General features: G+C 42.9%; 1 protein-coding gene across 1 annotated transcript in view; it reads left to right on the forward strand.

Annotated features, from left to right (window-relative positions):
* The first annotated feature begins 21,321 nt into the window (after positions 1–21,321).
* Positions 21,322–27,387, forward strand: part of antxr2a (ANTXR cell adhesion molecule 2a) — a 77,810-nt gene continuing 71,744 nt past the window's right edge. Inside the window, 2 exon segments of the mRNA XM_069169360.1 lie at positions 21,322–21,764; positions 25,794–25,865. Coding sequence (XP_069025461.1) covers positions 21,592–21,764; positions 25,794–25,865 — 245 coding nt within the window. The 5' untranslated portion in view covers positions 21,322–21,591.

Consider the following 27,387-nt stretch of genomic DNA (forward strand, 5'->3'; position numbering starts at 1 on the left):
AGTCACTTTTTCTATTAAATCTCCTACAAAATTCTGAATGAAAGTTTTGTAACCACGAGAAATCAAAAATAATTGTATAATTTTGCTTCCTTATTTGTTATTTTCTGAATCATTTGAAATGAACTCAGATATTCTAAGTGTGGCCCAGCACTGTTTCACATTGAGTACAGATGTCAAGAAGCAGTGGGAAATGATTCAGTGCTTCGTTTAGGTTTGTGATTTGTGTCTCCTTCCTGTCGTGGTTATTAATGACAGTTATGGAAACAGAAATCCAAACCGGAGAATTTCAAGAAACAAAGACTAAAATCTTTATTTTTCTTTACGTTACTGTGCGTACATGTGTGGTTGAACACAGACTGCAGTGTTGTAGAGTAGGAGGTCTACACACAGTACCAGTCCTGTGTGAGTAAAGCTCGGTCACCACTTTGTTGTTAAACCTCTGTTGGAGGCGTCGGCCCGTTTGGATGTAGCACAGAGCAAAAAAAGGAAATACGTGTGGAGTGAAAATGACAAATGATGTGGGATGCCTTGAGGAGGGCTTGTCGGCAGCTCCAGCACCATACGCCCCGTCTCCACCCCTCCGAACCCGCGGTGGCCCGGGATGGCTGCAGGACCGCCGCACAGAACAGCAAATCAAAGGCAACAGCAGCAAACACACAGACGGGCCCCAACGGGCAACGAGGCGGACGCCGGCAGCAAACAGAGCAGGCCGTGTGTGTGTGTGTGTGTGTGTGTGTGTGTGTGTGTGTGTGTGTGTGTGTGTGTGTGTGTGTGTGTGTGTGTATGCGTGTGTGTGTGTGTGTGTGTGTGTGAGAGAGAGAGGGAGGGCTTCCTTTAAAGCAGCGGGACACAGCTGCTGAGCGGAGGGCATCCTGGGTGTAATCTGTGTGTGGTTGAGGGGGGGGGTGGTGCCCTCTCAGACTCCCTGAACGGGGAGAGCACTCTGGCTCCATAAGTGCATCAAAGTTCCCTTTCAGAGACAAAAACACACAGAGACAGAGAAGAGGAGGGGGGAGGGGGGTCTAGATAGTTGACTGACAGACTAGAAAAATTGAAACAAAACAAAAAGTGAATCCAGTGCAGACTCCCAGGACGATCACCTGGCGGTGGAGTTTTTTTTGGAAGCCGTCCAGTGAGGAATATTCAAAAGAAGAGTTCAAAAAGTTCCCGTTTCTGGGAGCTAACGAGTTGTTTTGACAGTGACATTAAAGAGGCCTCGTGACGAGGACCTCCATCGTGGACATTCATGAGCAGCAGCAAGTGCAAATTAAAGCAGCGCAAACGTACGTGTCCCCAGAGATGTGCAGCACAGATGCAGCGGCGGTGGAAATGACACTTATTTGCCACATTGCAGCTTTGGCTTCAGTTCCAACGGAAAAACTCACGGAAGGAAATGATGTGTGTGAAGAGCAGGAAATAAACTGCAAACGGGTTCATATCCTCAAGATGTACTTAAAATTAGCAAACACTAAAAGTATATTTTTATTTATATCATTTTAAATTATATTTCTAACAGATTCATCAGATGAAATAATGCTGCTTTGTGTTTCTTGCTGCAGCTGTAAAAATGTTAACATTCAGGACCGTTTTTGTTTTTTTACTTGCAGCTTTATGAATAATAATAATAATAATAATAATAATAATAAACAACTTCATTTAACACCTTTCATACAAAAAAATGCAGCTCGAAAATGACAAGGTGTGTCACATAAAAACACATATAAATGAACATTTAGAAATACAGAAAAGAAGTAAAGTGCATAGAATTAAACACAAATAGACTTAAAATATAAAATAAAGCATTAAACATTTGTAGGTAAATCAAGTGCATGAAATCTTCCGGAGTAGTTTGTTAAAGGCTAAAGAAAAGAGGTGTTTTGAGTTTTTTTCCCTTCCCTGTGAGGCTGCAAATATGTTTTACCTCACTTTTATTGAAGTGTATATTTGAGCATTAAGTACTTTTTCAGGTCTTATAATTAATTTTATGACTCCGCGGGGTCCCGAAACCTTCAGGTGAGAAGCCGAATAAAATCTTAACTCACTCCTTTCTTATAAATTGATTTAGTAACATATGGCTGGAAGGATTTGAGTGGTGGCACTAATGAAAAAGAAAATCAATCCTTCGGGACCTGCAGAGGAGCCTCACAGGGAGCCCGGGGGGGGGGGACTTCATGCCGGCAGTCACCAGGGATCCTTTAACTTCTGACCCTGGTCGACATGGATAACCGTGTCTGACCATAATTGCTTTGAAGCCCCCTCTTCTCCAAGACAGGGGAGCCGAGGGAAGGACGGAGGCCTTAATGAGTGACCTCTGGTTTTAACGAAGCGCTGCCATCGCCCCCGGCACCTTATTCCCTCAACTGGCTCAGGGGTCACGCACTCCGGCTACATCGACCTCATTCTTGTCACGTCAGTGCGGAGCAGAAAGCGTCGTCCTGCACACTTTCTACGTGGGGGAGATTTCACAGCAGATTTACCTCATGATCCTCCCTCTGTTCTCCGGGGAATCCCTCTAATTCCCACCGTGATCTCCTTTGTCTTTGTTGCTGCGCGCCGGAGCCTGGCACGCACCCCGAGCCACCAGCTCCCTTTTGTCTTATGTGTTTTTTGGGGGGAAATGGGGCGGAGAGCGCGAGGCTTTCTGGAGCAAAGAATGTGCAACGTGTTAGGAGGCTGCCTGCCAGGTGGGAGGACGACTGTCGGACCCTGCTCCCACTTTTAATTGGTCTCATATTCTTGGCCTTCAACATGCAAAGACGGAAAGCAAGCGAGTAAAAACATCTAAGTGGGGAACTGGATGTGGCACAACTCAATTGGAATCCTGATTGTTTTATACAAGAAATGTAGTTGGCATAAAGTGTTTGGAATTAAACCCGACACAATATCACATAAAATAATTACACAACGCAAGACAGATGTTCAAATCAGAGAGGGAGTCTGTTAATGCAGGACGAGGCAACTCCTGCAGAATAGTTGTTTCACTGCAGGCAGGCAGGCTTTTCTAATTTCATGTGCAAATTAAGCACTCTTCTTTACTCGCAGCAGGGATGAATGAATCTGGTTGTTTAACTCCAGGATTTAGAAAACCGAAGCAGCGCTCAGGTGTAGCCGCTCAAACCGCCGGAGGAAGTTGGAGCGACTTTGGTGAAGCAGCAAATGTTTTACTGCTCAGCCAAGTATGTGAAGTGTTTTGAGAGCGCTGCTAACAGAGCGTCACACACCTCCCCACCCTCTCGAGATTTGAGTGGCGTTTGGTGTTAAGCTAACATGACTTGAGGCTCAGGCACTGCAGCTCAATGTCCGGCTAAATATTGCTGAGATTGGCCCGAGTTTACTGGTATTGTAAGCGCCCATTTAATCCCGCAGCCCTGGACCGCACATCCACGGCACTCATTACTGTCACAGTCCTTTAATATTAGATTAGTGACCCTTTGGAAATAAGAGGCTGACCAGAGAAGGAGGCTGGATTGATTGCCAGGAGGGATGTGCAGGGGTATTTGCCCACCGTCCATCCAAACCTCTTATGTTCGCTCTGGGAAAACGGACGCCGTGGCCTGGACTCGTGTCATCCGATGTGGCCCGTAATCGCATTAAAAGTTCACACAGTAGTCGTAGATGAAAAAACTGTGCTGTGCTGTGGCTGTCCTCGAAGGGATCCCATGTGAGGAGAGACGATGCGGCTCTCTGGTGTACATTACAGGGACATGGCTCCGGGCTGAGATGGAGCCGGCTGGCTGATGGTCCTATAGATGCTCCCAGAGCGCTGTGAAGACACAGAGGGGACTTTAACAGAAGATACAGCTGCCTGCTCAACTGAAAACGGATCTGACAGCATCAAAGTTTGCTTCACTGGATTTGGCTTTCTTACAAATGGCTACGACCTCACAGAGTGCCGAAAAAGCACAATTTAACGACTTTTATACCCCACAAGGCATCAGTGCTTCAGGGTGAATACAAATGAACTAACCTAAACTTGTAGGTGTAAATACAGGATGAAAAATAAATATAACAACAATATTAATAAAGTTAAATCTTTGGATTTACTTTGTGTTATAACACGTCCTCTGACCAGAGAAAGCATCTTTTCTAAAAGCATCGCAGAAGCTTCCTGGTGCTTTGGTGCAATTTTGCATCAAAGCAAAACGTGAGACACTTTGGCCTCTCTGGGCGTGACAGTTTCACGTTTTCCTGTCGTGGACAAAAATGAAACGTACTGCATGCATACAGCCAGGTGATTTACAGGAAAATTGAACTTTTAGAAAAAGCACACGGTTGGGGTTACAACAAAAAAAAGATGCTTGGGGTTAGGAAACAAAAAACAACTCAAGAACAACGTTGTCACCTCCTGGATTCTAACCACTGCCTCCCACATGGCAGTCTAGTTCATGAAACCAGGCCACTCTTCCTACCTCCGAATCCTAAAAGTGTGCTTTGTACTTGGTCACATGATCCTCCGGTTGTTTGATGTCCCTTCAGTCCTCTGTGGAGCTTCACTGAGGTCAACATGTGCACTCACTGACTTAAAGGCTCTTCTAATGTCATAATCAGGTCAAAATGAAATACACTGCACTTTGCAACAATGAACAGATAGCATAGCATATACACATATTACTGATGGGTAAAAATATGGAAAAGGAACTTCTACAATAGCTACAACATATTTGTAAGAGAAACCCATTGAACTGCAGTCTGTATCTGAGTCATCGCCACAACATGTAGAGAATCCAAGTTGAATTCCAGAGAGGAAAAACTGTTTCATGGTGTTGAAGTTGAAAAAACCCCAAAAACTTCCCATTAGAAACAAACAAGATGATTTGTGTCACGCCTTCTCTTCAGTAACTCCACACGCTGGCTGAAAGAAGCTTCAGTTTGTCTTTGTGTTTTCTGTGGTTTGGATCCTTTCTAGGTTACAAGAGTTTATGTTGGATAAATCTTTGTGTTCTCTGTCTTCCAAACAATGGCTGAGTTCACTTGTGCGACCCGGTCAGACATAATCATGAATGCTCTGACACAATACCTGGCATGTTTCCTCTTGCTCATGAGGAGGAGGGAATGTGCAGATGTTACTGATTGCACATTGGAGAACTGCAGGAAGCAGAGATTCAGTCGTGTCTCAGTGGATCTCCGCTCACACTGAGTGACTCTCCTAAACAGCAACCGTCATTCTGTCACAGAAGGGACATTTTTTGTAATCAAATTTAGTCCAGTGAACACATATGTTGCATAACTTTTTGATTGCTATTTTATTTTGTTAAACCAGACAAGAGTGCAGCCTTAGCAGCCCTGTGAATGACAGAGGGAACTGAGGAAACCAGTTTCTGGAGTTTTGAAAGTGAACTGTGGTCCCATGCCTGATAGAGGATTTCAGCTGCTCAACAGTTCAGGGTCTCCTTTGTTGTATTGTTCATGTCCTGATGCTCCAGATGTTTTCAATGTTTGACAGGTCTGGACTGCAGGAGGCCAGTTTATCAGCGGACTCTTCTACTAGAGAACCATGCTGTTGGAATACGTGCAGAATGTGGTTGGACGTTGTTCTGCTGAAATAAACAAGACCTTCCCTGAAAGAGACGTTGTCTGGATGGCAGCATATGTTGCTCCAAAACCTGAATATATCATTCAGCATTAATGCTTCCTTCCAGATGTTCAAGCTACCCATGCCATGTGCACTAATGCATCCTGTACCATCACAGATGCTGGCTTTAGAACTGAGCTGATAACAAGCTGGATGGTCCCTCTCCTCTTTAACCTGGAGGATGCCGTTTTTTGTTTTTGTTTTTTTTCAATTAAATATGGGTCTATGTGATTTGTAAATCATTGCATTCTGTTTTTATTTACATTTTACACAGCATCCCAACTTTTTTGGAAATGGGGTTTTACAATAAAAGTCATATTACAGTTTTAAAAACGACTTCTGAAGTAATATCTGAACTAAATTTGACAAAACACACACATTGTCCGTCTGTTACATTTCAGTTCTGCACTCCATGTTTTTGAAACCTTGGTGCCAGCCGTCATCTCTTCGGCATCAGGCGGAACATCCTCTCTTCAGCCTCACCTCCAAGTCTTTGCTAAGTTCAGGATGTTTCTTGTTTCATTTTTCTGTCTTCTCCAGCTTTCAGTCCTGCTCGGGTGGAGGCCTGCTGGCCTGCTGGCCTTCAAGCCCTCAAGCCCTCGTAGCTAATTTGTGGCGACACTGCACCAAGTCCGTCCGCTGTCGCCAGTCTGTGCTGCGGAAACCCGGGCAGGAAAAGGCGGCGAAAAAGCAAAGTTGATGGGGACGTGGCGGTCGGCTGGCGACGGGGATGAGGCGCGGCACTGAAAATGGCAGCTGTCAAGAGATGTGATGCTGAGGGGGAGCAGGCGAGGTCCCTCCCCTCCCCATCCGCCCCGCCGCCGACGCGGTCTGTCTGAGGACTTTGTCACATGCGTTAGATAGTCCTGGTCGTCACAGTAAATGCAGACCGGCGTGCTTGTCAAGTTGAGTGAGGAGGTACGTCCGTGTGTGAAGTCAAGTGTGACTGCTTAGGTAAATCCATTACAGTGCTGAGAACAGGAGGGGGGGAATGAATTTCTTCATTGATTCAGCCAAAACTGGGGGAGCAGATGATATTAATATTTCATCACATTTAACATCACACTGCAGCTCATAGTTCAGAATACAAATAAATATGTAACAGCACAATAAACTCTGAGACTGCAGACTTGGCCAGAGATTCACTTTTCAAACAGCAGAGGTGTTTTTGACGAAGCGGGAAGGTGACTGCAGGAGGAATCTCTAAACAACATCACAAAATGAAGAAAGTACAAAAAAATGGAAGATTATCCTACAATGCATAGATCAACAAGAATGCAATCCAACCAAAAATAATACTATTAGAAGAACATGCAATGTTTTTAAGTCACGGAAGAAAAAAGGTCACAACTCCACCAAGATTATACAGTCCTCAAAATGTATTTTCTTAATACTAAACATATTTAAACCAACAGAATAATAGAAAATAGTGTGAATATGTGATCATGTAAAAAAGAAACATACACCAGGTCCATTATTAGCTATTGTGGAGCTTCCACTTATGTCAGAGCATCACCATTAGCAGAAGGAGGTAACATTTTTATTTCTTTAGAATAATTTAACATCCTCTTTACCGACATTAGGTTTAATGTAAAAGCACTTCGATCTCAAGTTCTGTTAAATTTCATTTAATGCAAAGTTGTTGTGATTCCACTAAAACACACGGGACTGAAAATATAACTCTTTAAAAAGAGGAAAAGGATTTTACCAAGTTAGAAATATTTTCTGCACACTAATGAGAGAAAGACAATCAGGGTCACCAGACCCACAATACAATCTGACTTCACTCAATAAAATAAAAAAACAACCAGAAGGAACACCAGATTGATAAAGATGATTCTCTGCCTACAGATGTTCAAACAGGTCAATGAAAGGTTATGCATGATCAAACCAAGACTGCGGTATAGTCATGCATGACATCCTCATGTACATGCATTTTACTAATATTAAATTTTAATGCAGCATGTTGTGCAGCGATACATCCACTCAAGCATCTTTTCCCACTGCGAGGTCACGTGAGGTCGATCGCTCTCCTGAGCCACGACCAAACAACAATGTGCCAGCAAGTTCTCTTATGATGCCTGAAAAGTGCAAAGACTCCTGTGACAGGCTGGAAAAAACATCGGCAAGATGAACTGTGAACGCGGCAATTGTTCTTCACTCTCCTGCTCGGAGCGCCCGGGGCGGTTTGAACTGGGACTGGTGGAACGCGGGGGGAGAGGATGTGGGTTGCACGGGAGGTGATGGGGTTGGACGGATTATTTGTTGCCAACTTAAGCGACAGCAAGGCTTTGTGGACTTCCTGCTTCTTTAAAAAGTGTTTTCCCCGGAGGGACAGGGTGCTGTGCGACAATCATTAAGCTGTAACGGGATGGGCCGCAGCAATCAGCCCCCGTCAGTGTTCAGCCGCGTCGCAGCCTGACATGTGAAGCAACAGCTACTGGAGAGCCTCGTCCACTTTGGTTTCACATCAGCGGCTGCGCTCTGGCTGTTCGTTCTCTTTGTCTTTCTTTGTTCCACTCACTGCTCCTCGGCCTCTTATGTACTCACTCTGTTGAACACACTCGGATATGTGTGAACTGACCCTAGTTTTCCATTGACAACTTTTTCTGAACTCCGAGATATTTTTTTTTAACTCTAAACACCACATTTATACCACCAACCTTCAGTTTATTTATAGTTTTGACTTTAAATCTAAAGAGGCAGGAGCTCGATCTTTGCTATCTAAAACAGCATTGACTGCAAAACGTGAAATAGACACGCTTTGGATCTGCCCAGGCATGAAAGTTACACGTTTTCCTGTAGTGGACAAAAATAAAACCTACTGCATATGTAGAGCCATGTAATTTACAGGAAAATGAAATTTATAGCTAAACAAGTTAGGAAACGCTTAGACTAGCCGAAGTGTGGCTATCTCACGTTTCGCTGAAGCGGACAGGCGTGTCTATTTCACGCTTTACCGTATCACTGGGTTGGTATTTGCACACGGGCTATTTTGTTCAGTTCATCTGTCAGAATTCATTTTAAATCCTGGACTCTCCTCTGGGAATTACACGTCTTTCTGAATATCACTTTGATTAGTTCACTGTGATTTTATTCTACTGATTTTAATAATCAGGTGTTTCTCTTCATTTGAAGAAGTGAAACTTTGTGAATACACTTTAATACACAGATAAATAGACTCATCATATACGTGCAGCAGCTGCATGCAACATTGTTCACCAAAAGATCCTGTCAAAAGAGGAAATAAGAAGTTCAGGCACCACAAAGTTGAGCAACTTTATGTTTTGCTTGAGTGTATTTTGCTTTCCCACCACATCTCAAGAACTGCAATGATTAGGTCATCGTTGTCATCAATGTCATTATCACGGTGATCTGTTCTTTGAATTTCTGATGACAGTCTGGGCCTTGTGACTGCTTAATGTGGAAGAAAAGAACAAAAGTCAGGAACTTCTTTTGGGTCGGAAACTCTTTTTAAGAAACCCAAATTTAAAGCCTGATGCTCCGGTAGAAAACTGACTTAAATTCCGTTTTATCATACCAACAGTTAATTTAATCAGAGACAAACATCAAGGAAATGACATTTATTGGAAATAATTATAAAATTAGATTTATCAGAAAAGGTTCAACTCAAAGATTCTGATAATAAACATATTTGAACATAAATCTACAGATTAAAATTTGCATTTGTAAAATATTAGCACAGGTGAAAGTTGAGGTGGCGGAGGGAGCTCAGCAGCAGCTGGTGTTGGAGGGTCAGTCGACTGTTAGGAAGAAGTGTGAGGCTGAAATTGCTGCATGATTGGACATTACAAGTCAGCTGGTGAAGCAGGACGGAAGCAGCTGATGCAAATCATCTAATGTGAGTACCGGTACATCTAATGCTACCGACCTATTCTACTTCCAAGACCCTTATAGATATATTTTACTCTTTTCTGGTGTTTTATTTCCAGAGAACAGACACATGACATCAGCAGGAGTTTGTGACACCACAAACTTCAGAAAGTATTGTGACGCTTTCACAGAATTTATACTGCACCCAGATCTGCTTTATAAAAAAAAAAAAAATAAAATAAAAATCTGGATTTATGCAATATGAGGCCTTTAAATGCAACTGCCAACCCAACAATTACACCACAGGCCTGTAATGAGAAGGTGCAATTATCATAATCTGGATTTGTTTCATGGAGAGCAGCGCCTTGAGCAGAGAAAAGTTTAACGTCTGTCTTGTTCCTGGAAGTTTACAGGAACCGTCGCTGCATTAATAAATGAAGTGTCAATCAAGAGTCACTCATTTTGTAATGGCCTTGAGCAAGACACTGAATTCCCAGTTAACACTCATGCAAGGAGTCTCAACAAAATGCCTCCCTTCCCCCCCATTAAAAAACGTGGTAAATGTAATGTAGTTTTTGCAGAGACAGGCAGCCGTCGGCCTCCGAGACATTTCATCAGAGTGGAAAAAATAACAAAAAGGTGGTGAGAGGAAAAGACTGCTGACATTCATGAGCAGCGCTGTGGACAGGAAGGTGAGCAAACAATCACCAGGAGCAGGTGCCTTTTGATGGACGAAGCTGCCAGCGTGAAGGCTGCATGTCAGCCAAGTAAATAAAACACAGGAGGGGGGGGCAGTAGGAGTGTGAGATGTAGCAACGAGATGGATGCAAACTGATGGTTGGTTTTTTTTTTACACACCAGCGGCAACGTCTGAACCGAGAGAGGAAGCAGGTTTGAAACCACGGTGCTCCAAATCATCATGCTAATAAAATGAAAACAGAAACATACGAGAATCTTTATGAGCTTGTTTGATTTACAGTATTTCAATATAACCCTGTATCGCTGTGCTTTCAAGTTGTTTCAGATGAAAAGCTTCAGTTTGTTTGGTACGGTTGGTTAAAGACATCGTTTTTGGCACATTTTTGTGTATTTGAAAAAAAAAAAGTATGTGTGCTTGGAACATGCTGAGCATGTATAGACAGCAGAGGAGTAGATTGTGCTGCAGGAGTGATGTGAGAACTTGTTTTATTGATTTTGATATGTTTAGATGTGCTCATTTGCCATCTGTATCCTTTACAAACAAACGAGTACTTTTCAGAGCCTCCAAGTGTAACTGTGACTGTAAAGTTTAGGTGAGTGAAATGACTTCGTCTAAACTACAGACTGGATATAAAAGAGTTCGTAGCTTCAGGTCTGTAAAATGGTTCTGATCCAGAAGTGTCTTCAGCTGCAATACCAGCGAGTGCCACTAGAGGTCGGCTCCAAACAGCCTCCGGCTCCATAGACTCCCATTCAACTTCTCTCATCAAATCCAAAGTGAATAAAATGTGTCCATCAGTTATCTCGGTGTTGTTAGCTAAAGTCACTCCTTCTTATTAGTTTTCTGGAGGTCCATCTGAAAATAATCCCTCATTCATTAGAAAAGAAGATTCAAGAAGACCTGTTTTTGGGGGCGTGTCTGTTTGATTGACAGGCCTGTGGTACAGTCAGGTTACAGCTATCGGTGGGCGGGACGTAGTATCGTCAGGTTTCCAATCAGATCAGTCAGTGACTTTGATATCTCCTTCCATGAGAGTGTTTCTTCAATTTTGTGTGGAAAAATTTCACCGCAACAACTCACAGATGAGGAAACAAGATGGGAGCACGGTTACGATAAGAAATGCTAAAAAAGGCAGAATACCTAATATTTAATATTTTATTGGAACGGACGCGTTTCAGCCATCAGCCATGATGACGAATGCTCTGCGTGTGCTAGTATTCTGCTGTTTTTGCATTATTTCTTCAAATTTCGTCCAAACCTTCACTCGACAATAAAATGAATTGAGTTTGATGGTCAAAGATTTGTGGCCAGATCTGAAGAATTCCTACACTAATTATAAAAAAATGTCACACAAATCTTTGTGATGACATGCAGTTGTTCAACATGCCTCCCATTCACCCGCTCACACACACATTCACCCGCTCACACACACTTTCACCCGCTCACACACACTTTCACCCGCTCACACACACTTTCACCCACTCACACACACTTTCACCCACTCACACACACATTCACCCGCTCACACACACATTCACCCGCTCACACACACTTTCACCCGCTCACACACACTTTCACCCGCTCACACACACATTCACCCGCTCACACACACTTTCACCCGCTCACACACACATTCACCCGCTCACACACACTTTCACCCGCTCACACACACTTTCACCCGCTCACACACACATTCACCCGCTCACACACACTTTCACCCGCTCACACACACATTCACCCGCTCACACACACTTTCACCCGCTCACACACACATTCACCCGCTCACACACACTTTCACCCGCTCACACACACTTTCACCCGCTCACACACACATTCACCCGCTCACACACACATTCACCCGCTCACACACACATCCTCCCACCGAGGGCAGCGTGTTGACAGGACACCTGCTGACAGCTCCACCGAAGCTCTCCTGCGCTGTCGGGTTGAACGTGTGTGAAACATCCACCTTTTAGAATTTGTAGCTTCTTTGCAGCAACATCCACATTTGAAGCATCGTCTGTTGTCATGGGAACAACTTTGTGTTCTATCAGAATCAGATTTATCGGACAAATTCCTTCAAAGTCTTCACTATATATTTTAAATGAGTCTGGAAACAAACAACGGTTCCTTGACTAGTTGACACAGGTAATTATGATTGATAAAAATATCTTCCAGACTCAGTGGGATTTATTGTATGGACATCACCGATGTCTGTCACTGTCGCTTCTGTTGCTAAAAACCGTCACACAGCAACATGGACGTGATCAGAATCGAAAGACTTTCGTGAAAAAACATCCCATCATGTTCAGACCTGGACACTAGAGACTTTAATGGAGGTTTTCAGTGTCCCATCCCAACTGCTGAACATCAGGAAATGTTCCTGCTTTGATATTAATCGGTTCAGCCTAATGTTTCCCCAAATTAATCCACATGCCCTCACACAGGCTTTCAAAGCCTCCCATGATACTCCACGCCAAACAAATCCTCCACGTCTCCGCAGCGCAGTAAAAGAAGTTGATAAGGTAATTCTGAGACGACCTCATCACCTGTTTTCCCCTCATCCAGCCTCCCCGATGCGCCGTCTGAGACTGTATTAATCCCGACTTCCCTCTAATCCAATTAAATATGGGAGCAGAGGTGCTGTCATTGCCAAACATGTTTCTGCAGAAGCCAGCTGAAAAAAAAAAGCCTCGAGACAGATCAAGGCAAAGAAGATCCTTAATTTGTTAATCACTGAACTCTGCTGTCACTGATAGGGGGAACGAGCACATCTTCATACACGGACCCTGATATGAGCGGCGAGTCAAGCGTGAAACACAAAGGGGGAATCAAGAACAATTACCAGGAGATGACGAGAGGATCAGGCGTGGATTCATTTCATTATCTGGACAACGCCTCGCTGCCTGTCTTCCTCTAAACGCCAACGTCTGCCTCTAAGGAGCTCCGAGTCGGAGAGGATGTGCGCTTTAACTAAGGCCTGTTGTGAGGGGAGGTAGAGGAGGGTGAACCCACAGGAAGCTGCTTCAAAGATACCTCTTAAAGACGTACATTTACAGTCTGATGCATCGATCCTGTGGTAAAAGGACAGCTATGGTTTTAATCAGACCTGTAACTGGCAATAGTGCCATTTACCGTGAACCTTTTTCATAACTGCCTCAACAGAGAACTCACAGCTGATGAGGAAGTTACTGGCCGTAAAACGACCTCCTCATGGTGAAAATTGTGATAGTAAAGAGTCAGAATCTTCAGTCCTGGTTGAACACAATGAATATAAACTAAATAAAACAAGGTTTCAGTGTGGTGTCTCCGTCCTGATTGACAGGTTTAGATTACCTGGAGCCGACGCTGCTTAAAGTGCCATGTACACGTTACTATGACAACACCGGAAGTTAACCTGCGCGAGTTTCCTCCCGTTCATTTTGTATTGTCGAGTATTTTTTCTCTTCGGCGTAGTTGAATTACATCTTACTTGGTGTCATTTCGAGTTAGTGAAGTAAAACTGGTTGTTACGTTGCCTTGTTATATTCATGTAGATGAAAAAGTTGTTTTGTAATTCACATATCACAATGTGACCAGGACGTTTTTCTACAGAGCACCAGAAAGTGCGAGACGACGGGCAAAACCTTATTAAGTAGTTCTACTTAGATTAACAGGCTTAATACTGCTCTCATTTGTTTCATGTTACATCAGCAAAATAAACGTGAATATGGACATCAGTAAGAAATGTGGACTCTTTTATGAGTAGGTACTCAGTAGGTAAATGTGTTAAACATGACATTTTTTAACAAAAAGAAGTATGTTCGAAGATACCCATGTGATCTGTCAAACTCAGATAACTGTAGTTGATTTGAAGCATTGCAGCTTGACTTGTAAACCGGTGATGAAGATGTGTGACTGGATTTGGGCTTTCCCTGAAAATATGTTCAACAAGATCAAATCTTCCATCGTCAAAATGTCCCCACAGAGTCAGATAAAGACGGCGATGTGTGGTGAAACGACGCCTGAGCGTTACGTCTTCAGTCATCTTTCACTCAGCCAACCTGCAAACTTCCAGCAGCAACTGATGAAGGTGATGTGGAGCAGCTGAGTTTTCCTGTTAGTATGGAATGAAAAATGGCTTGTTAAAAACAACTCAAGATGGTCACTGTGTGCATAATTATCTCTCTCTCTCACACACACACACACACACACACACACACACACACACACACACACACACACACACACACACACGCACACACACACAAGTGGCTCTTGTGTGTTTTGACACTTGGCCTCAAGTCATGATTGATAGATGCTGTTTACTTCTGGGCAAGGTACTCAATTTCAACTTAAGATGCCATTAGTGACAAACAATGCTTTCTCAAAGGAGGAAAAACAAGCTAAAATAACAGTTATTAAGGTAATTATGAGTTATAGATGCTATTAGGGCTCAATGGATCTCTGTTATTGTGACTAATACTTCTTTGGTTGCTTTTCTTGAGGTGCCTTGATTTTCTGACGCCTCTCCAATTATCGATAACGAGTTTTTTTTCTCCTGATGAAGAATCATAAACACGTAGCAGTTCTGAACTTCAAGGACCTTCGAGAGGGCAAAGCTGCACGTCTCCTTCCTGCAGGACAGGAAGTACGCTGATTTACAGAGAGCAGGAAGCTGAAAACGTCATAGGTGGAGCTCCGAAACCTTTTTTCTGAACATATCAAACCCTCCTCTGTATCACAGCCACATGTGGAACAGTCCTCAATTAAACCAGGAGAGTAACGTGGTGGTGATTGGCCTCGGTGCAAATCATTTTCCCGGGCCCCACCCACGCCCGAAATACCAGCACATCCTGTGTGTGCACCCACAACCAGAGACACACAATGCAGCTCCCGTCCTGCACACCAGCCTGTGAGCCGATCAAGGTGCTGTCCGTGGTGCTGATCAAGGCCGACCCACACGCCCACTTTATCAGCGCCAGTCTAACAACCCTCCCTGGACCCAAACCACCACAACCTCCTCAAACGACCAGATATCTGAATATCTGTCGATAAGCAGAGAACAAAAAGCCATCGAAGCACAACAGCTTTTGACCTGATGGCCCCTGATCACATTAGCTATCAATCACGTTGATTAAATTCCTCTTTCAAAGTGGCCATATATGTGAAGAGGGAACGACCATCCTTTAACAAAGGAGGAGGATTAAGAGAACATCTCTCCTCATCCTACGATTCCTCAATGCTCTGAGAATAATGTATTGTAATTAATGGTCACGGCTATTTGCATGTGAAGGAGGTTATTCAACCATGCTGGTTCTGGTCGTTATGTATCTGTGCTGTTTATGAGGTTGGGAACACTTGAATGAGTGAGGAAACATTTGTTTGGGTCCACAGCGATGAGTCCTCTGAACAGGAAGTTACCAGTTTCCCCTTGTTCCCAGTGTTGGTGCTAAGCTAAGCTAGACACATGCTGGACATTTCTCTGTCCTGAACACAGAGAAGCTGAAACTGGACATCAGACATGGAACAAGAAAACATCTGCTCTCCAAAAATAATCTGCATTCAGCTGTTCGTGTCTGAAACCGCAGCCGTTCTTTCATCTGAATCAGAGCAGTAAATACTCACAACTCTCAGTAGTATTGTCTTTGTAGTTTTCTCTTTGAATATTAAGGCAGTTCTGGTGGAAGGTTGATAACATCAAGAGTTATTTACTTTTAATTGTTTAATTGCGTTAAAGTAATTCACCAGTTCAGTGGATTTTTTCTTGGTCGGAGGTGTTTTGACTTTAACAAACCATTTTATTTCCACATTATAGACCAACTATATCAGTTTTCTTGTGTGACTGTTTAATCTTCCCTCGTGTTTTTTTCCCTGTGAAATCATTTTACCTAAGACATCTGCATCTGAATTATTTATTCACAGGGGTCAAAGGTCATGACTGCTGTTTCAGATTCTTCTTTGTTGAACCCCAAATAATTGAGCTGACCTCTCTTTAGAAGATGTTCATTAGTTTAGTTTGAATCTCCTCATTTAATCCAAATTAAAAGGCTTACAGACTTCTTTCTCAACTATCAGAAATACTTGTTGGTTCTTGTACTTTTGCTGTTTGTCATGGTTTTATCTGCTGATTAGCTTCCACACCTCGCTGCTTACATAAATTAGCGTTGTTGTTTTAACTGTCACTTTTGATTTCTGCCTCCAGCCTTAAAAGCTCCGTGACAAATTGATGCGCTGCAACTATTTTCTCAATTCACTGGATTCTCATGTGCGCTTGCGTTCCCCCAGCGATGGTAAATACATGCTTATTGTCTTTTTTGTTTTGTTTTCTTTGTTTGGAGGAACCCCGTGCAGGATACACCAAGTTAGCTAGCATATACTGAAACCAAATGATGTGCAAAAGAATTAAAATTCTAATTAAAATCTAATTAGACTTTGATTTGCCAGATAATTATACTCGTGTGTTGCTGTTCTCTGGACTATTCAGACTTGATGAGGTGTGTTATGGTAATTACCTCGCTGATATGGAGTTGTGTGACAGCGTCGTTTTTACAATGAAGCAAAACAAAAGAAAATAGATATAGATTGTTGGTGTAATCCGTGTTGTAGAAGCTCCGGAGTGATTATTTTTGCTCTCATACTTAATGAAGTGATAGTATTTCATGAAAGCAGAGAGAAATAAGAGCTTAAAATTATCAGGATTTTTTATAATAATGCATTCCAATTAAACAAAAAAAAAAGATCTTATAGGACATGTAATGGCATTAAAACAGGATGAACCCTTTCTAAGGTACAGAAACTGAGCAAAATATCAAAAGAAAACATAGTATAGACGTATAGACATAATGTCATCTTTAATGTTGTTAGATAGTATAAATGCACACTATTTTTTAAAATGTTGCTGTGTGTTTAGAGCTGTTGTGTTAACATGTCCATTAATAACACCCTGCGTTTAGGATCACGTACTATTTATTCTTACTTTTAGTACGTACTGCAACTCCCCGTAAAAAGTACGTACTGTTGCATGTAGTATGTGTACAACTGGGTCATACTACTTCATCATAAAGATGTGTCTTGACCTTTGAGCCTCTTGGTCACATCTGTTGTGATTCATAGTGCGACATATGAAAGAAAAAGAAAAAGGATGCGATTTGGAACGAGTACGCTTCCTTTTACTGCCTCTTCTTCTTCTTCCTTTTGTGGGCGGAGCTTTAGCGCCAACAACTGTCTCAGCAACTCGGTCGATGTGACGTATCTCCCGCTGCAGAGGATTGTGGGTCAGAACATCCAGAGCATCATGTTGACCTGCAGACTGCAGAATACAACCGGATGTGTTAGTGTTAGTGTGGTAGTATGTTAGTATGGTAGTATGTTAGTATGGTAGTACGTTAGTATGGTAGTATGTTAGTATGGTAGTATGTTAGTGTGGTAGTCTGGTATTACGTTAGTATGGTAGTACGTTAGTGTGGTAGTATGTTAGTATGTTAGTATGGTAGTGTGGTAGTATGGTAGTATGTTAGTATGGTAGTACGTTAGTGTGGTAGTATGTTAGTATGTTAGTATGTTAGTATGGTAGTATGGTAGTATGTTAGTATGGTAGTATGTTAGTATGTTAGTATGTTAGTACGTTAGTGTGGTAGTTTGTTAGTATGTTAGTATGGTAGTATGTTAGTATGTTAGTATGTTAGTATGGTAATATAGTAATATGGTAGTATGGTAGTATGGTAGTATGGATACTAGAACGCAGGGACAGACTAACACATGCAAAACATGCTGCTGAAATATCAGAATCGCTTGTTGTTGCATCATGGGATTTAAACACTGTTTAAACCCTGTGTGCTTTTAAATGTTGTATGAAATAAAAAAAAATTATTGATTATTTCAGTACATTTTGTCATTTTTACACAGTTTCTATGTAAATTCATTAAGGGAAGTCACTAATTTTAGAACAAGGGACTTGACTTACTTGTGACTCAGTGAACGAGTCGATGACTTTTTCCAACCGCTGCAATTAAACGTAGTTCAGTATGTTGTGACACGATTACAGTGAAAAATGCTTACGGAAAAAAATAGGTGTTGATTTCATAAAAAGAACAAACGGCAACACCTCTGAATGATCGTGGACTTCAGACTGGATTTACTGCACACGGCTCTCACTGATGATGCCAGCTGTTGTGACATACCTGCAAATGTAAAACCAGAAACTGCAGTAAATATATAAAACCAGTTAATTCTGCCTGTACTGAGGACATGTGTTGCAGAAGATACAGGTAAACCAGGTAGAGCTCAGGAGCAGCTGTGACATCACAGCACAGCCAGTGAAATACACTGTGTTCAAACAGCAGACATGACGAAATAAGACCAAACCTACAGTTTCCTGGAAAACACCAGCTGATGAAAGGCGTCATTAACGTAACCTGAGGGGATGTTAGTCAGACACACCGGACTCATTACTCACGGAGAGTCAACAGATACAAATGTAAAAACATTTTCATTATCTGCCTTGAAGACTTGGTTTTGGACTGCTCCTTGGCCACATGTTCACATTGCATTCGGTTAAATGGTGCTGTGGAGCTCGGTGGGCGGAGCCTGGCTTTGGTTTCGTGCATACAGCTCCGTGCTGCACTGCCAGATTTCAGGTTTCAGCTCCCGCTGTAGATCAATGTGTAGAGCAGTGCACTAAGTCGTCCAGGTTTGGGGATTTAAATCGCACAATGAGCCATCCATGCTGAAGATGGAGGCACCTGTGGTTCTGAATAGAAAGGGAAATTTAATTAAATGTTAAACAGAGAATTCCCAGTGCTCCGGCACTGTTACACATCCTATCTGGGAGGCTCAGTGCTGCTCGCACACCTTCAAAATGTACGACAAGAAACCAAAGATCAGCTGCTCAGCTGTATTAAACTGCAGTTAATCATATTAGACTGGTATGTTACCAGTTGGCTTTAAGGAATTGATCAAGAGTTCGACACACCTGTGTCTATTTGTATAGTTATTCAATTTTGTATTCAGCAATACATAAATGGATGAGCAATAATTTTCTAAAATCAAACGACGATTAAACAGAAATCCTCCCAATCGGCCCCAAAACAAAGAGAGAAATCTTGGTAAGTAATCTGGTGCAACTGACTGTGAGGATCAAATCAGAGGTAACAAGTCTTTTTGTTATCTTAGACTCAGATCAAAGTCTCAAGTCCCACATTAACAATGACGAAAACGTCTTTCTTCCATCTTAGAAACAGCCGTCTGTTTATAAATCAGACAAATGCTGAAAAAGCCGATTTGTGCCTTCATTTTTTCAGTGATGCACTTTTTACTGGCCTTCAAAAGAAAACAACAGAGAGACTTCAGCTCATCCAGAACTCTGCAGCTCGAGTGTTTAACCAGAACCAAGAGGAGAGAACATCAGTCCAGTTCTGGCTGCTGTGTAACACACAGGACGGACTTTAAGCTCCTCCTCCTCCTCACGTACGAAGCTCTTCGTGGGCTCGGACCGAGTTACATCTCCAACTCTCTGGTGAACTGTGAGCCTTCAGGAACACGGAGATCATCTGCTGCTGGTTTACTGGAGGTTCAGCAGGTTCTGTCGGTTCTGCTCAGAATCTGTGGAACAAACTAGCTGCAGATATCAGACAGGAAAGTTCAGTAAACACCTTTAAATGAACATATCTGTCTACTTTAGCCTTTAACTATTTACTCCTGAAGATCTCCTGCACTTTGAACTGTCTTTGAAATGCATGTTGCCTTATTTCATTTTTAGATTTTTTTTTTTCTATATTTTTAAATGTTCCTTTTGATCTGTTTTTATGTGAAACACTGCATGTCATTTTCTTGCTGTGAATCACTTTGAACTGCATGTCTTGAATGAAAGGTGCTAAATAAAGTTTATTATTATTGTTATTATTATTATGTACAGTATGATGATTTTCACCCTCTTTGAACATGAGAGCTATAAGAGAAGGAATGAAGATATGAACTGGATGAAACACACAACACATAAAACAGCTTATGAAGACACTTCACCCTTCATCACAAATACTTTGACAGGAACTTCTTTGTCCTGAAACATGTTTGATGTCACACGTGGCAGACCTCACATCTGCAGCCTCGTCCTCTCCACCAGACGTTCTGTTTCCTCTCGTCTCTCTGTGTTGGGAGAGTTTTGGATGCTTTGTTTGCCACATGTTCATACTGTTTGAGATGAAGTGTGCTGCTGTCATCGTTCGAGCTGAGCTGATTTCAATGAGAAGCTCTCAACCAACTATATTTAAAAACCACACAAAGTCAGGCATGACAACATTCATCTTCCCCTTTTCTCATGATAGCATAATTTCCCCAAATTCTTGTGGATTTGAATTTGGGGAAATTATGCTATCATGAGAAAAGGGGAAGATGAATGTTGTCATGCCTGACTTTGTGTGGTTTTTAAATATAGTGTAAAAGCTTGGACATAATTGAACCGTTTCTTTTAGTATCCGGGATTCTTTTTGTGTGTTAAATGCTACTGTGCAACAGGAAGTATCATTGTTTGCAAGTCAAATATGGTTTTAACAGCAACACAAATGCATTTTTCACGAAGAATGTTAATTCTGTCTCACCCTTGTTTTGGAACAAGCTTCTGAAAAAAAAAAAATCCCTCACATGTTTTTGAGATATATATTATAAATAATTTCAGTGGAACATAAAGAAAATACTTACTTTTTGTAACTTTCATACCAAACGTGAATTCCAGCATTAGTTGTCCAGAACGCTGTTTTGAACTACGAAGAGAAAACGTAATTATTTGTGCTTTGTGAATATTTTAATGTGTCATTATCATGTAGCCTGAATCAGAGGTTGATACAGATGTTGTTGGGTGTGCGCAGAGTGTGTGCGCAATGGGAACTCCAGCATTGCCTCAGTAAAACAGCTGGTTCCATCTCAGGCATGCGCACTGGACTGGAAACTGAAGATGCCTTTGAGTGATGTCGAAATATTAGAATTCCAATTTGGGTAAACGTTTATAACACAACAATATGGGGTACTTTTTTTTTTAAAGAATATATTTTGCTGGGTGATGTGTTCAGAACCCAGTGGGTGTTAAGACTTTAAATAAGTTTGTCAGAATGACTGCAGTAAATTCGGCCTGGAGCTTTGCGTAATCCGAGCCATGAAGGTGCACCTGAAGGCAGCCTAACTTTTCGCCTTGGTGTGTACTTCAGCAGAGATAAGTTTGCTCCTCGGAGTGATTCGGGTTATCTGCTAAACAGTGAGGACGAGCCAGGGGGCCGGGCTGGTTTATACGGAGGATGTGAGTGAACGAGCCGTGACTCAGGACGATGTAGAAATCACCGCTGATGACGTCGGCGCGTGCTTTCCTTTATTTTGCAGGTCGATCGGTTAACTTGTGTTGTTGTGGAGGAGTTGGGCATGTAGCTGCTGTCTCCTACCAAACCGTCTCTGCACTCTTGTCAACAGTTCAACAGTGTTTCGTTTTGACCTCGTACCGGTTCGTTTGAGGCCGTAAATGATGGAAAAGTTGTATCGTCATTTCCCCGCGGAGGAGAAGCGTCCTCCCGGGAAGAGTCGGTGGACTTCGGCGGCGGCTGCTGTGCTCCTGCTGGGGCTGTTGGCCTCGTCCTGCTGGGCGGAGGAAGCGTCCTGTCACGCAGCCTACGACCTCTACTTCGTTCTCGACAAGTAAGTAAAAAGAAACGAGCTGAGGAAGTTCCTCCAGAGACGGTAACATGATGAGTTCAACTGGTGTTTGTTCCGACCTGCTGCTGTGGCCTGCGGAGGAGGACGAGATGCTGCTGGAGAGTTTTGGGGAGTTTGGTGCGCTTTGGTGCGCGCGTCACCGTTTCCTGTGATAACTTCTGATTCCAGTTATTCCTTCTGAACATTTTCTACGCAGCCTAGTGTTTGAGGAAACGGGTGACACCATTGAAGTCAGATGTGGTACTTAATTCGGCCTCGTGGTGACCCGCGGTGTCACAGCATCCAATGACGGTCAATAGAAAAGCTGCAGGAGTCTGTTGGGCTCCTTCCTGCTTCATCATTACATCATTGATTCAGGCCTGCACAGCCCTGACCACAACCCAACCTGCACCTGTTGATGGGACGTTGAGCTGCTGCTCAGCTTTCATTGTTTCAACATGGGAGGAGATGGAAATAAATATCTGCCTGAACAGTGAAGCAGGGTTCATTAAAAATGTAATCTCTGTAATCAATGTTACATCCCATTTTTTAATACTCTCAATCCAAGGAGGTCAACTTGTGGGAATTTCAACACTGTCACATATTCCTTGAACATATGTGACCATTTAATCCTCGAACATTCCCAAAAACAAACCGTGAAGTGTATGACACGTCCTCCAATGTTGCGCGTGAGTCATGCAAACAAAACAAAAAGAACTGTATCAGCATTAGAAACAGATTTTGGGACTGCATCGCTCCCCGAGTCTTCAGACATCATGCAGATCCTTCACAGCCACATTCAGTCAAGTCAGCAGAGCTCTGCAGTGCTGCAGCAGCGTCATGCAAAAATACCTCCAGTATATCACACAGAGTTTACAGCCTTGACAGCAACTGTTTTTAATCCTGTCCCCCCCGGCCTGGAGCGGTGCCATCGCTCAGGACCGGGGAGCTGAACCACTGCTCCCCTGACCCATTTTCAAAGCACCCCGCCCTCATCTAAATTACTAAATTACAGGATGATGACCAAGATTATTGGCACAAGTTTCACGAAGTGCAACGATCTTAGTTTGATCTGCATTTTTGTGTGCATTTGCAAGTTGTGTGTTCGGTTTGGTTCAGATATAAAAGTTTATATATGAAATGTATATCTGGTGTTCGGCACTTTACCAGTTTGCCAGAATGTTGAATGAGTGGTGAGTTTACTTTATCCCTGCAGATAAAATATCTCTACTGTTGGACTTCCTGATGGGACTGATAAGTGTAAATTCTTCATGCCAGCAGTTTGTGCTGAAAGATTTGCTGCAAGCAGTCATCAACATCTCAGTGCAAATAAATGTCTGTTTTCTTGTACTCTAACTACAGACTGGATATAAAACTACAGACTGGATATAAAAGTGTTCGTAGCTTCAGGTCTGAAAAACGGTTCTGATCCAGAAGTGTCTTCAGCTTCAATACCAGCGAGTGCCACTAGAGGTCGGCTCCAAAAAGCCTCCGGCTCCATAGACTCCCATTCAACTTCTCTCATCAAATCCAAAGTGAATAAAATGTGTCCATCAGTTATCTCGGTGTTGTTAGCTAAAGTCACTCCTTCTTATTAGTTTTCTGGAGGTCCATCTGAAAATAATCCCTCATTCATTAGAAAAGAAGATTCAAGAAGACCTGTTTTTGGGGGCGTGTCTGTTTGATTGACAGGCCTGTGGTGCAGTCAGGTTACAGCTATCGGTGGGCGGGACGTAGTATCGTCAGGTTTCCGATCAGGTCGGTCAGATCCACCGCTGGCTCCTCCCCCAGCTCGTCCAAATATGGTCACTTCCTGCTCCGAACCGCTCTGAACTAGTAAAGATGGTGACGGACAGAATCTGAACTGGAGGATTCACAACGTTCACAAACCAACGATGACATCACTGATGGATGATGACATCACTGCTGGTTGATGACATCACTGCTGGTTGATGACATCACTGATGGTTGATTGTAACACGAAGATATGATGTTTCTATCTGAGGTTAAAGGTCAGGGAAGTTTTTGCTGTTTGGTTTGTTGCTCTTTCCAAGGACACCTCCTGTGAAGTGATACTTCTAATGTCACTGTAAGCTTTATTTATTTAGGTTTTACTGATAGTCGAGTTCTGAGTCTGTGATCCAGGTCTGGAGGTGGCAGGTGGAGTCACCTCAGGACAGTAAACGAGTGAAGTCTTTCACTTTTCAACCCCATATTTATTCTGCTAACTCAAGTATGTAACTGACAACTACTGGGCCAGAATAAAATCCTCTAGCTTCATATAATTTAATATCAAAGTAGCAGCCAGTAAGACACTGGTATTGATCAGGTAGTCTCACTAGATGAACTGACAAATAAAAAAAACCTCGTATTTTGTAAAAGAAATACCTCCATATCGATATCTGTAAGAATTTAATGAGAAGATCATTCCTGATAAATTAGAAAACTCCCCATAAACAGGTCGATTTATCAACTCTGAGCCTCCACATGTAAATGAGAGAGCCAGTAAATCTTTCCACTGAGATCGTGCAGATGTAGTCAGGAACACTTAACCACAATTAAGCGCTGCTAATTGCCGCTGATACTCGGGTTATTGTCAAAGGTTGGTGGAAGTTTCCTTTCCGCTGTGTGACCTTGTCTTTGGGCAGCGGGGGAGGAGGAAGAGGAGCCATGAAAGATGAGCCCCCTAATGGTCAAACTCTTCTGTTTTATGTTCTCCGCACATACAGAGAATTGTAATTATTGGTTTAATTACCTCTTTGTCGTTACATCAAGGGCACATTTTACACGCTGTGTTCATTGTAGTAGGATTTGACTTATTGAGGGGCGAGAGGGGCCGAGGGGCCACAGGTTGACTCCCACCTCACACCGATGTGTCCTTGTGACAAAATGTATGCTTCGTCTTCTGCAATCACCTCGTCCTCATTAGTTTTAATGAGTCTGAAGACAGTGGAAGAAGTACTAATACCGTATGCCATCTTTCTCGGTGTTGTTAGCTAAAGTCACTCCTTCTTATTAGTTTTCTGGAGGTCCATCTGAAAATAATCCCTCATTCATTAGAAAAGAAGATTCAAGAAGACCTGTTTTTGGGGGCGTGTCTGTTTGATTGACAGGTCTGTGGTGCAGTCAGGCTACAGCTATCGGTGGGCGGGACGTAGTATCGTCAGGTTTCCGATCAGATCGGTCAGATCCACCGCTGGCTCCTCCCCCAGCTCGGGGGGGGGGGGGGGCGTTTCTGTTTGATTGACAGGGAGTTCCCCCAGCAGCCTGGGCCTATAACAGCATACCTGCAGGATGGTTCAGGGTCACTCCAAACTAAAAGCTTTTAAAAAGGAAACTATTAGCCGAATCTTAAAAGTAGAGGGCGTGTCTGTCTCCTGATCCAGAACGGGTTCATGGAGCTGGTTCCTGAGATGGGACTGAATCATGAAGTCAGCAAAGCACTTTGTTTGGATGGTAGAGTACTATGAGGTCTTTGAGATATAAATCTTTGTCATTAAGGGATTCGTAAATAAAGACAAGGACTTTAAGTTTTATTCCCATTGAACCTATTTTATAGGGAGCCAGTGAAGAGAAGCTAACATGGGAGAAATACGAGCTCCTGTCAAATCTCTCTGCAGAATTTCGGATCAGCGGGAGGCTTTGAGTTTTGAGAGCTCGCATGTGTTACTAAACTGAACAAATGAACTTGAACTGACTCGTAGTTTGTTTCCTGAACCTCTTTCTAATGACATCCTGCTCATAAAATAAATCCCTATAGTGATTCTTCTATTCCTATTTTGGAAACAAACTCTTATCGGCCAACTAGATTTGTAGAGAGAGAAAGCTCCTGTGAACATTTGAGGGATCTAACAGCTGAGGTGGCTGCTATAGTACACAGACTTAACAGTGCAATCATCCAGCATGTGGCTGGTGTTAATGTCCAACTGTGGTTATGGTACAAAGCACAAATAGTGTACAGTATTTTACTCCCCAGCACACAATCTGCTGCCACCGATGAGCTGCGAGCTGACTGTTGTTTTCTTCTCTCAGGTCTGGAAGCGTCGCCACCGACTGGTTCGAGATTTACTCCTTTGTGAAGAATCTTACTGACCGATTTGTGAGGCAAGTATGAAGTTACTCGTGTCAAAGTCGTGTATTGTCTTTGGAAATTTGAAAAAATAATGTGGGTTTCATAATCCTTATATATTGAAAGACCTGCACGGAGTGAAGGTTTGCAAGGAGGAAATGCTGCTAACAACATGGATTCAGATAGAAATGTTTGTCGTAAATCGATAAAATCACAAGTACCAGAATTTATTTTACAAAGTCCTCTCTACAACAACTGATCGCAGGAAATTGAAACAAAGATTTATGAGTTGGGAAAACAGAAGAACACTTTCTGCTGCATCCCTTTATTTTACATCTGCTTGATATCAGCACGGCGGTTTTCTGGGATAAATGTCCACACCGTCATTTTCGGCCTGCTGCACAGATTTAAAGGACTTCCCATCTGTTTTTCAAACTATCATTTTGCAAAATCCACGACATCCTTTTTGCTCATAATTCATTAAAAAAACCAAAAACCAAAACGTTAGAAAGCGGCTTGAAGCGTTCAGCTTGCATAACGTTTGAGTCAAACTGCGCCTGCCAGCACAGTACAGACGGCGGCGACCCAGCCAGAATGAAGTGGTTGGTTGAAGAAAATAGCAAAGGCACCAGGTGGGAGTGGGTGGCAGAGAGGAGCAGTCTTCTGGGCTGTGAGAATGGCCATTTGCACCGGGGGGGTCCGGCTCCACACTTATCCCGCTTCCACCGGCGAGCGGCTGACAGGCAGACAATGTACAGTAAAGCAAAAGAACACTGGAAGGCGACGAGGACAATCTGCTAAACAATGCTCGCTCACCAAGAGCACTTCTGTTCCGCCATGTGGAGCAAACTGGACTCCTTCATCACCCCCCTCCCCCTCCTTCTCTTCCTCCTCCTCCTCCTCCTCGAAGAGAAAAAAAAATCCCACCACCACCCTCTGATTTGTCCTTGGCACCAGCGCCTCTTTATCCCAAGTCTTCCTTAGTGATAGAAAATATCTCCATGTACATAAGCTCTCCTGAAAAGCTAAAGTTTGACGTGAAGTCGCCACCCACCACTTCTCCCTCCGTGGTGAGTTTTTAGTCCACATATGACTGTGGAAGTTGCAGACAGGATGTGGATGTATACGGCTGCTACCGCTCCCTTTGCCAAATCTGCCCGTGTGGCTTAAAGATTGCGCTATGTTTGCGGGGGAGGATCGCGACTGGGCCATGTGTCATGTGGGTGAGAAATATCAGCACCTCTCCTTATGCTGCGAAGGCTTCGGATCTCTGAAGGAAACACTTGTGCGCTTAATTATCTGAAGTTTAACTCGCTCTGTGGGACGGCATCCGCTGAGGTGGGAAGTAACTAAAGTACATTTACTGGAGTACTTGCTGTACTCGAGTATTGATTCATCTGGTACTTCGTTTTTATTTTTTATTTTTATGATCTCCCATTTTCCCCTCAGATTGTGTCGAGCTGATTGGAAACCAATAATAACAAAGTTATAATTACACATTACTTCCTAACTGGGTGTTAAAAGGTTGGTCATGTTGCATTGTTCCCTCAGAGTGTT

This window comes from Embiotoca jacksoni, unplaced genomic scaffold (assembly GCF_022577435.1).
Source record: "Embiotoca jacksoni isolate LCO1_2020_lvr unplaced genomic scaffold, fEmbJac1.0.p SCAF_44, whole genome shotgun sequence".
NCBI lineage: Eukaryota > Metazoa > Chordata > Actinopteri > Embiotocidae > Embiotoca > Embiotoca jacksoni.